Below are 11,813 nucleotides of genomic sequence, written 5' to 3' on the forward strand. Positions count from 1 at the left end.
CCCCTAAGATGGCGGCCGCCGCTTCAGGCAGGCTCAGCCCCGCCGCGCTGACAGGAGGCGATGCCCCGACCTCAGTAAACACACGCAGGAGCGCCACTTTTATTATTATTATTTTTTTTTTTTTACTTTTTTAAGTTTTTGGTAAAAACCAGCTCAGTCCCATAGCTGTGGCGGAGGTTAATCGGACGACTTGTTGAAGCGCTGTCCCCAGCTCCTGCTGTTAAACTTGCCGTTGCGCTTGAAACCGCCGTCCCCGAACCTGGCGGGTCCCCGGCTCGCCTCCTGGGGCTGCTCCTCCAGCTCGGGCAGCTCCTTTGCCACCGTCAGCTGCCAGCGCCGGGTGTCCTGCCACCGCTCCTGCAAACACAGCAGCACCATGTCACACCCGCCACTGCCAGCCCAATGGCATGCCCGTGGCTAACGGCAGCACCAAATGCACTGGCACCTCCAAGCAAGGCCCAGCCATGCCAAAACGGCTCTGCAGAGCCCCACAGGAACAAGCATCAACCTTGGTCTTCCCAAATCATCTCCATACAGAACGACAAAGGAACAAGAAGAAGTCCACAGTAAACTCTTTTAAGTGCTGCTACTCTCCAATACCCCAGAGAGATCAAAACCCAGAGCAGCCAAAAACATGACTGTGTTTAATAAAAATCAGGTTATAGGATGAGAACTGAAATGAGTATTTTCTCATTGTAATCTCTCCGTGCAATGTCCTTGTTAAATCATAAACCTGATCTTCCCAAACCACCCAATATTCAAACCCATGTATGACAGTCACCAAACGTTTAACTTCATTAACCCTGGAGGTTTCAAAAACAACATACCTGTATGTGATTCAGTTCGTTAACAGGGATATCAAAGCACACCCCCTATAGGAGAAAAAAATAATTAAAAAATAAGGCATTTGCTTTCCAGAAATATAACCAAGACAGCAAAACTCCAGATAGGCAGCACATGCAACTGAGATACAAATATTTCTATAGTGGTATTCCATTATTACTTCATTTCTACACTGGTACATTTTTATCCTGGTACTGTCCCAACCCCTGTAGAAATTGGCCCATGCACAGACACACACATGGACCACCACCACCATCCCTCCTTCCCAAAGGATGGGTTATAACTTACCATCTTCCCCTTAAGGAAGCGCATTGCAGATATTTTGTCATCTACTTCTTCACCAAGCTGTTCTTTTAGCCCTCTCCAGGCGTAACTCATGGTACGCATTTCAATCGAGCACTTTAACACCATGGTCACAAAGCCCTTCAGAAGAAACAGAGAAATACATTTGCAAATACATTTCGTTGGACAGCCTGTAACCCACTAACTATAATGAACTATGCAAGAACCTAAGAGAATCCTAAGGGAGCAGTTTCCCAGAAGTAAAGCAACTAAAAGCCTCTTAAGAAGCTAAAGGCATCCATTTAACCTAGGAGTGCCCATTGATATGAAACGGCAACAGCATTTCTGTATTTTAGACAGAAGCAGAGACATTTATTCAATAAATAAAGTTACAGCTGCAAAAGGGTTAAAAAAAATGATACAAGGAGTACAGTCCAGTGACATGCTATTTCCAAAACTGTATTACTACACAATAAACTGGGCCAAGTTCTCCCCAAATACATCAGGAAAAAGAAGGACTGTACTTTTCACCTGTCAGGATTTCTTTGCTATCAGGTAATTGCACGTTAGATCTGCTTGAAATATGCAGAAATGCAAGATGCTTCCTGACAAAGGAAAACTACAACAGCAAGAACCAATCTATCAGCTTGTGACATTTCATTAAGTTCTTTTATATCATCAAAGTCTTCTGTTACTTAGATCTCCAGAGCAATTCTTTTAAGTCTCATTACATGAAAATTTACTAACTGATCTCAAGTTTCTCTCACTGCATGCAGTGTGCCAGTAAGAGCTGAGTTCAGTTAAGGAACAAGAAACAAACCAGAAGGGGATAACAACTGTAAGAAACCCTACTGAAAGAGCCTTAAGAGAAAATGCCACAGTTGCACTGGACTCAAGTGATCTGTTTATCCACTCTTATTAATGCAGGTATAATGCTATTTACCGCAGTTGAGTTGAGAAACGAGCGCTGCTGTATGGAAGATGCTCCAGAAATATGGGCTAGAGCTGCTGCCAGGGCATCAACTGCTCCTTTTTCCGCTATGAGCTCTCGAGCCGACTGTCTGAAGTAGTCTATTGCAAAAGGAGGAATGGCCTCTATACACCTAGAGCATTGATAAAAAAAAGCAAGGAAAGGTTCTGAAATATCAGTGTTCTTAAGGCCATAGCCAAGAATCCACAAGAAAGTGTTGCTAGCAGATCCGAGGATCCCTTGTGTTTACTTCACAAGAGGAACAAACCACTACAATGCCACTGCTGGGCTGGAGCAAGGCACTTTCTGCTCTCAGGGAAAGCTGATCAAATTGGTTAGTTCTGGGAGAAGGAATAAGAATAAGCTGGGAAACTGAGAACAGTTACTTTTCCAATGCTGTTTTTGGTACACCAGCACTTCCCACCACTTTTAAGTACAAGGTGAACCCAACACCATGCCAATCATTTCACTAATGACAAAAATCTGTCAATGGAATTTCCACCAATCATGCAGCAAGTGTAAACAGAGCTGCATGGAATAAAAAGCACAACCCTTGGCAATACATTGACACTGAAAAACACAGGATGATAGATTACTGATGTTCTAAACACAGGTCAATTTCAGCAAGGATTTAACAGAAGATTATGTTCTATGAAAAGGCTGACATTCAAGCACACAGGTTTATTGATATCATCTTAAGAAAACTAGTCAGTGTCCACGTGCAAGCAGCTGACTTTTATGACACAGGGAAAGACACGCTCACATACACATCTGTTCCTTAAACCTGCATTACCAGCATTGCTGCTGGCATGAACCCTAGATGTCTTTTAAGAACAGGCAGAAAAACTTACTTTTTGGCATCATTACTTGACGCTTTAATTATATCTGTAGCAGATGGAACACCTATCCGCTTAAACGTAATCCCCTGAAATCAAGAAAACAAATTGCAGTTAAAGGTATTTTCAGCACTCCACAGGTTCAACCCTACCTGAGTCACATTACTAGGACCTCTTTCATTTGTTGTTTATAGCAACAACAGTCTTTACTTAAAAAAAGGTATATCTCAAGCTAGAAGAAAGATTTGAAGTCACTGCCTTGGTTAATCCGAGCTACTTTCCACCAATTTACAAGCAGATTGTAACAAAAGGCATGGTTTCATTCATGCATTCCTGTCACTGTCTGCCTCCTGCCAGTAACAGAGTACTGCCGGCATGGGAAAACTCATGAGACATTAGAATAAGCTGATACAAAATCATTTATCAACACTTAACAAATACCAGCATTTTAGGCCTATCCACACCCATGCTGGCCTCATGCAGCCCTAAGCAGCCCATGGTTACAAAGTTCAAGAGTACCACTGTCTTCTTAGGACCCGAATCACTTCATTAAGAAGTCTAAAGCAGAACTCACCGCTTTCTGCTCAACCTGTTTCAGAAGGTCTTCTTCTCTTCTCTGATAGAAACAAATACAGATCCCAGTCCGGCCAGCTCGACCCGTGCGTCCAGAACGATGGATGTAGGAATCAACATCCTTCAGAAATTCGGATTAACATGAAAAAAACGTGTATAATTTAAGCCATCAACATTTATAAATTATAAGAGAGAAGTGAAGTTAAATTTTAATTCGGAAGCCTAAGGAATGATACATTTCTGTACCCGAACTCGTATTTACATGCTAACCACTGGAGATACTATACCTTGGGTTTAACAAATACTATTGATACACATTTTTAAAAGTAAAAAGCTCCAATGGAGTTTCAAAAGAAAAAGGCTATAGGACTATTTTAGTATTGTTACAAAACTCCATCTAAAGGTGTTCAGAAGGGATTCAGAAATACTGAAACAATGTCAAAAGCTACCATAAGACTTTGCAGAGTAACAGAAAAGCCTAGCTTTTACTTTAATCAGAGCTCAAATATAAAAGCTTAACTAGAAAATTGTAGGGCTGCATGTAAAAAAATCCACTTCATCGGTGAATCAGAACATACATATGGCAAAAAAAAAAAAGGAATTGCCCACTATTCTGCCCCAAGAAAACAAACAAACAAACAAGGCTATTTCTTTTTCCCCTAATGGCTTACTTTTGGTGGTGAGCACTGTATAACCAGGTCAACTTCAGGAATATCCAAACCACGGGCAGCTACATTGGTTGCAATCAGAACTTCAAACACACCGTTTCTAAAGCCCTTTAAGGTAATTTCCCTCTGTTTCTGTGGAATGTCACCATGCAATGACTGGGCATCCTGTCAGTGATACAAACCGTTAAGATGTCAAATATTGAGGAAGTCTAGCCTGCAACATCTAAAGATATTTTGTATATGACATTTTTCAAATACTGGGCAAAACATGCCTTCCCACCCCTGGGAAGAGAGACAGTATTTCCTGGTTGTTCAGCATTAGCTGCATATTTTGCATTGATCTGGTCCTGCATGATTTTAAAGCCAAAGTAATAATCACATAATAACAGTCACAAGTGTATCTTAAATGCACAGCTCTACTTTTCGACCTGGATTTCAGACATCTTAAAAACACAGAAACAACTCCATCCACGCGGTTCCAACCTCATATTTATTTCAGGTCGTTCAATCCCTGAGTATCTGTAACTGCTGCTTTCTGTTGACCCCAGTACCTGTTTGAGAGAAGAATTCAAAGCCAACTCGTTTGCCTCCTTTTTGGTCTCACAGAAGATGATAGTTCGCCCACGGCTTCCACTGTAGACTTGAATGATATCCCCAAGGACTTCTGCTCTCTGAGACGAGCGACACTGTATAGCCAAATGCTGTTTGGGAAAGAAGCATGATAAGTTAAATCTTAAGTGTAAAATCTTAGCCATGCACAAGACAGACACAATTGTAGTATGTCTGTACTTTATTTTTTAAATTGCCAACTACTGTCCTAAGTGAAATCTTTGCTTTAAAAACTCATGTGTCAATCACGGGAAAAGTCATTCCACACCCACCACTTTCCACTTTGGAAAGTCACTGCAGAACCCATCTCACCCAGGCCACATGCTCTCAGGACCCATACTGCTCTGCACCAGACTCACTCACTTCCACAGTGGTGGCAGTCCTCTGGGTCTTCTTGCCAATCAGGTCTACCTGTTCATATTCGTCTTTCATGTATTTTTTTGCAACGTCATACACCCAGCGTGGACAAGTTGCAGAGAACAGCAGCGTCTGAGGTTTGTTCTCAGAACCTGGCAGGAAAGACTACCAATTTCAGTCATCATAGCAGACTCAAACTTGAGATCTGATTAAAAAAATCAACTGAATTCTCTCAAATTGAAAAATTTACATGTGCAGTAAGTCAACTACAACAATAAATCTTAGAAGAGACTAAAATACTTTTAAAGCCCTTTAGAAACCAAAGGCAAGATTACAGTAATTTGAACTTGACTAAGCTGAATCCTTCACCTCACCTAAAAGAAATGCAAGACTCATCCAGATCTTCAGCTAAAATAGTTTGGACCATGCCTGAAGTCCCTCTCTTACCTGAAAAGCTCAGTCCCTCTTTGCCCAGCGTTCCAATATTTACTAGTTGTGGACAGTAGGGCTACATACAAAGGGAGAACAGTGGGCTAAAAAGGACACTGCAAATCATGGGAAAAAATATAAAACCAGATAGACGACTCCTCGTAAGAGCAGTTTAACAAGTGGTATCTTCAAAAAGTTTAACCTACCTCCACAGCTCCACAGGATCAGACAGGTAGAAACACACATTGCAAAAGAATGCTTTATTATTCCCTGCAATTTACTTTCCAGTTGTGAAGAAAGCTTTAAAGGATGAATTACAACTCTTCTAAAATCTATACGTATTTCCTTTTTTAGGAGATTACTTGTACTCCCTGGCTGTCAGCACAAGGATCAACTAACCCTAAACCCAGACATCTCTTTCAGAATGAGGAAAATTAGGGCTTGGAGCAAAACCTAAAACATCAGTGTTTTTTGTTCCTCCCTTACCCCCTCCCCTCCTTTTTTCCCTCTTTCCTCCCAAAGATGCCATTCCAGCCCATCAGCCATCTGACACCTTGCTCCAAATCTTATCATTTTCTCTAGGCTTTTATACTAACATCACACAAAGGATTCAACTGGTGGGGCACCGCCTGTTTTCAGAATAATATAACAGTGTTTTCTACATTGTCCCCTATTCTTTTCCCAGTATCAGCATTTACCTTTTTTATAAGCAAATCCTAAGATTTCTTCTACTTGCTCGGCAAAGCCCATGTCTAACATGTGATCAACTTCATCTAAAACAACATGCTTCACATTGGAAAGGTCCAGCTTGCTATTCTCAATGTGGTCTTTGATCCGCCCAGGAGTTCCCACTAGAATATCAATGCCAATTTTAAGGAGATCAACTGCAAGAAAAAAGACAAAAACAACAACTGTGTCAGAATACGGAGACAAAAGCTAAAAAGCCACCAGTAAATACCAAAACTTCTAACCTTAGAATCAAAAAGCTGCACTTTCCTGCAGTATTTGTCTCTGAATAAAAGCACTGTGGCATTATCGCCACATGATGGCATTAGAAACCTCCATAGCTTTATCACAGAAAAAAAAAGTTTGCTTTTTTTTTTTTATCTAAATTATTTATTTCTTTCACTTCTGACTATGGAAATGTATAGAGCCATCTGCACATACAGTCCTTGGACAGTCATCCAGTCCCAGTGTATGTCCACTTACAACATACACAAATCCACAATAAAGAAGTAATAAGGAGAATTAGACACTTGCAGACCTATAATCATTTTTTTAATGAGGATTTATTGGAAATAATTCAACTCAGGCTGTGTAAATCCTTTAATAGCAATGTCATGGCTGCCTGAAGTGAAACTCTGACAGGGAAAAAAGCCAGTTTTACTCATGAAATATGTTTGGAGGAAGACAACTCCCACCCATGAGTTCTAGCATTTACTTACACTGTGCTTTATATGGAGTTCCTCCATAAAAACAAGCCACTGACAGTTTCTTTGTGAGATTCTTGAAGTCTCTGGCTACCTGAATGGCCAGTTCCCTTGTTGGAACAAGAACCAACACCTGGAGAAAGAGAAAGAAAAGACAAAAATACAGCTGTGCTTTGGAGTGGGCGCAAAGAGAACAGGATTTACTTCACGTCAGACAGGGAAACCACGCTGCAGAACTGCTCTGATTTTTTGCCTGTTGCCCTCCAATTCTTGCCAGTTTGTAATCCGCTTTTTATGCTACACTTGTTGCAAGGTGCCACAGCTCCCTAACACCCCAGTAACATTTTCTGCCACCTGGAACTGCACATCACAGCCTCAATGCCATCAAGAGGAAACAACGGAAAGTGTTACAAGATAACCAAGATATAGAATGGTGATGTTTTTTTCTTAACGCCAGATAAAACAGACACTTCATTAACATTACTGAAGGCAATGAAGGCACGGTTCAATGTGAAAGGACAAAAACAGTCACTGAACAATTTGGTGTAGCAAGACCTGCTATGATACACAGCATGAAATACTCCAGCCATGTACCCTCCTTCTCCATCTACCTGCCCTCCTCTAATATCTTCCCTTTTAAGAACAAAGTGATAAATGATTTCATTCATTCCTAGAAATCTTTCAGACAGTAGTATTTCAAATCTTACATCAACATCATCTTTAAAATAAAGTAGAAGGATGAAATAGGCAATGGATCTGTAGACTGTCACAGCTTTTCAGTCACGAGATAAATACACGCATCTTATTTGTGTGGGAATAGGGTATCTGGTTACAGATATCTGGTTATCGATTCAATTCCATGCTCAAGTAAAAACATAAATACCCCTTGAATCCATTCAGCTGCGTCTCCAGACATGGGGGAAAAATAAAATTATCACCACCAAACTTACAGTAAGAAACAACCTCACTGAGTTCTGAAGAGTTCAGCTGACACAACTGCTATAGAGGCAGGGGACTGAACCGCAAAGCCACACACCAAATTCCTGAGGACAGGAGTCTGGACATCATAAAGAACCCCAAATATGAAATGTTTTACCACCGAGATGCTACAAAACCTCAGCCACACTGTAGCTCCTGTTCTGAGGAAAGTGTTCAGTATTAGGAACACAAATAAAGGGAAAACAAGTCCACGAAGCATTCACAAAATCACTTTTGAAAACTGCCCTACTCAAAGGTTTTGGTGTTAACCCTTAAGTGGTAAGTTACTTTTGGTGAACGTCCTCTTCTCTCATCTTGCGTGACACTCTGAAGTTTTTCAGTCAGCGGAATAGCAAAAGAAAAGGTTTTCCCGGTTCCCGTCCGAGCTTGAGCAATTAGGTCTTTGCCATCATATATGGGCTGAAAAGTCTTCGCTTGCACAGGGAACAGGTATGTTACACCTCGAGCTGCAAGGTAATCCAAAGAGATTTTGTTAAGTGCTGCTGAATCTGCTGCAAACTGGGCTAACAATTACGAGCCCTCACACAGAACTAGCCTGAGTATGTAAGACACATCCTGTCAAATCCTGCACGCCACAGGAGGTACCAAGTTAGAAGAAATACACACGCACCTGTTTGTTTTCACTCCTACTCTATATCAAGAAGTATTCCACCCCCAAATGCAAAGGTGAGCAGCCACAATGAAATAAGCTTTCTTTGCGACATTTGGAGCAAGACACCAAGGGAAAAATGTATGTATTAATGTTTATTTTTCCTGATACAGACCAAGATTTTGTTGTAGCTTGGCTTTGAAGGCAGGGGACGAGATGAAGCTGTTTGTTTTAAGAGAACATTCTAAAAATTCAGAGACATTTTGCAGAATGGAAGCGAAACAACGCACCCCAGTGACACTTCTGAGTAAGGAAAATGTAAGGCAACAACAATAATTTTGTCTGGGGAACAAGAACTATACAACTTCCCAGAAAACAGTAAGAATTCTACAGCGCTTACTTCCACAAGAAAGCTAATCTAAAGGACAGATGAAAATGCCCAAAAATATGAGATCAGAGACGATCCTTTCACAGAAGCCAAAAAGCCCTCGAATACAAAACTACATTACGCTTATTTAAGAATTGATATTACAGAGAACATTGAAGAGCATTGAAGACACAGTAAATCAAATGATGCTAGTAAGAAAAAAAACCCACTGTCTATAAAATGTATATGCAGTAATAACCACGCTGTCAAAGAATAACTCTACCTTGAAATAAGTACACTTGAAATTGAACCAAAAAAACTTTAGCAGACTACTATTAACAGCAGATTCTTTGAACCTACAGTGACTGCTGGGGTGCGTATCCTTACTGCATAATAAACGCAAGATGATTTAAGCTTCATTCTCTGCTTGTAAGGATATCAGAGCACAATCCTAACAAACATTTACAGAATTTTTTTTTGCCACATTAACTAACCTTTGAGAAGGTTGATGGTGTTTTTGGAAAGAGGAAAATTGGAGAAGGCACCTTCTCTTGCTTCCTCTGTCAGCTCCTAAAAGAATAAAAGAAAACTTATTAGTCCTGAAATACGATCAAATAGCATAACCTATGTATCCACACAAGAAAAGCTGTGTATTTGCTTTATTGGCACAATTGTACCAGCTACCTCCTTTCTAAATAGAAGAAATGAAAGCCCTTGAGATGCAGGTACTTCACAAACAAAAATGTCATCACTGTAAAGCAGGCAACTCAAATCCAGCCACCCTGTATTAGAAGACAAGGTGACACAGGTTGCACCAGTCACAGGGTACAAGGAATTCATACAAGCAAGTCGGGTTTTTAAATCAGCATGAACTCTGTGCTACCAAATCTTCCTGATCGTTACCTGCGACATGTTCAAAACCATCTATACTGTCATCTCATCCTTAATTCAGATACACCTGCACCATATTTTAAAGTCCCATGGCAAAAGAATGGGAACAAACACTCCTTCGGTGTATCAGTGACCCACCACATCATACAGATATGCTCAGCAAGTCACAAAAGAGAAACTACTTGCTATCAGTCTCAAGTGGCTCCACTGAAATAATAATCAGGAAACTTTTTGTGAGCAAAATGTATTTGGTATCAGAATTTACTATGTAAAGCAGAAACTTCCCAGTAAACCAAATCTCCTTGGTACACCACACAAATAGCTTCTTAACTCTGCATACCATTAGATAGTTACCTAAAGCTCATTATTCAGTTTCTGCTTCAAAGATCAGAGAGATGACATCATTATACCTATGTACAAAAAGCACCCTGGATTAACTTTTCCATCTTTCTTAAACACGAGAGAGAAAATTACACGTGGAAAGACCCATACAGAGGGTGGCAAGCTGCAGTGCCCACTCACACAGGTGTACAGGGCCAAGGGGCTCCAAATGCCCCAAATCTGGGCAAGGAGATCTCAAGGAGAGGGAATTAGATAACCGTCCTTTACCGACTCCCTGCCAAATACTTCTTCACAGAGCCTTCCAGAAAGTGCCATCACAGCACAAAGCAGCGCACGTTTCTCAGATGGGATCTGCTTGTGTAATCGGGAAGAAACCCTTGTGCTGTAGGACACAGAATGAGTTGCTACACGAAGACAAGCCAACATATGCAAGCTGCTTCCTGCTAGCGAGTCTCCCCCGCTGCCAGACACTCCAAACAGCTTAGCATTTGCCACGAGGAGGAATGCACGACATGCAGAGAGCTGCCACGTGCTGGTCCACGCACTGCTGCACCTTACTCACCCACCACAGCTGGGTGCATCGTGCTAGGGGCTCCCTAAAGCCGCTGCTCTGAGTCTGAGGGGAGCAGCAGCAAATGCTACCTATGGCAGCAGCCGAATGCTCCTACGGGCCTCACACACCATGTCTCCACATGGCACCCAGCACGTGTTATTAAGCCAACTCGTTACCACCAGGACACCGACTAGGTGAGACAAGGGCTCTGCGGGCAGTTACTACCTCTGAGTCACCGTTGTGCTCTCCATCCACCACTTCGTCGGACACGCTCTGTGCTGCCTCGCCATCACTTAAAGCCGAGGAAGACTTGCCCAACCCCATGGTGCTGCTCTCCTCAGCCACACCGTTGCTTTTCTGCCGCTTCTTCGCCTTCTTGGGCAGGGGGGGCTGCAGGTCGCCATCGCCCAGCCCGCTCTCCTCAGGCTGAGCCTGTTCGCCCTCAGCCTTGCCACGGCGCTTCAGCTTCTCCCGGCGCTTCGGCTTCTTCTCTGTGCTCTCATCCTGAGGAGGGAAATCAGCCGTCGGTCGGCCCAGTGACGTCCCCTCTGCCCTCAGCGCCCTCCATGAGCCCTCAGAGCCCCCCCCTCAGGCCGGGCTGCACAAAATGGCCGCCCCGGGGCGCCACGTGCGGGCAGCCCCTCTCCCTCCTTCCCTCCCTCTCCTACCTTCGCCTTCCTCCTGCGGCCGCGGCGGATCGGCTCGGCGTCCGCAGGCGCCTGCGGCTCTCCGGGGCTGGCTGCGGGGCCGGCGGCGGGCATGGCGGCGGGACGCTCCCCGCACAGCTCGGCAGTGGATCGGGCTCCAGCGGGGCAGCACCAGGAGCCGCGCCCCGCCCCGGCGCGCAGGAAGGGAGGCGCCCAGCACCGGGCGGCCGGGCCGCGGGGCAGCGCCGCCGCCAGCAGCAGCAGCGGGCCCGGCCGGGCCGCGGCCGCCCAGCACAGTCCCCGCCGCCGGCCGCAGCTCGGAGCCGCCGCCCGGGAGGCTGCAGGGAAGCCGAGGCGGGCAGCGCGGCCCCACACGCCGCCCATGCAGCCCAGCGCCCGGCGCTGCCCGCCCCTTCCGCCCGCACCGC

General features: G+C 43.7%; 1 protein-coding gene across 1 annotated transcript; it reads right to left on the minus strand.

Moving 5' to 3' along the window:
• Positions 1 to 94: 94 nt before the first annotated feature.
• LOC118246807 (nucleolar RNA helicase 2-like) lies at positions 95 to 11,799 on the minus strand. The gene is made up of 15 exons (XM_035544247.2): positions 11,407 to 11,799; positions 10,964 to 11,242; positions 9,447 to 9,522; positions 8,264 to 8,442; positions 7,013 to 7,130; positions 6,266 to 6,451; positions 5,145 to 5,290; positions 4,724 to 4,873; positions 4,176 to 4,337; positions 3,506 to 3,625; positions 2,947 to 3,020; positions 2,069 to 2,228; positions 1,132 to 1,266; positions 828 to 872; positions 95 to 357 (listed from the first exon to the last, which is right to left on the minus strand). The coding sequence occupies exons 1-15, from the start codon at positions 11,767 to 11,769 to the stop codon at positions 178 to 180; spliced, it is 2,373 nt and encodes a 790-aa protein (XP_035400140.2). The 5' UTR covers positions 11,770 to 11,799; the 3' UTR covers positions 95 to 177.
• Positions 11,800 to 11,813: the final 14 nt, after the last annotated feature.

Source organism: Cygnus atratus, chromosome 7 (assembly GCF_013377495.2).
Source record: "Cygnus atratus isolate AKBS03 ecotype Queensland, Australia chromosome 7, CAtr_DNAZoo_HiC_assembly, whole genome shotgun sequence".
NCBI classification, from domain to species: Eukaryota; Metazoa; Chordata; class Aves; order Anseriformes; family Anatidae; genus Cygnus; species Cygnus atratus.

Excerpts from the sequence above, each read along its gene's own strand:
- LOC118246807 (XM_035544247.2), bottom strand. The coding sequence starts at position 11,769 with ATGGGCGGCGTGTGGGGCCGCGCTGCCCGCCTCGGCTTCCCTGCAGCC. Across the intron at positions 11,243-11,406 it reads GCCGCAGGAGGAAGGCGAAG|GATGAGAGCACAGAGAAGAA; the intron begins GTAGGAGAGGGA and ends TTCCCTCCTCAG. Across the intron at positions 358-827 it reads ACGAACTGAATCACATACAG|GAGCGGTGGCAGGACACCCG; the intron begins GTATGTTGTTTT and ends CTGTGTTTGCAG.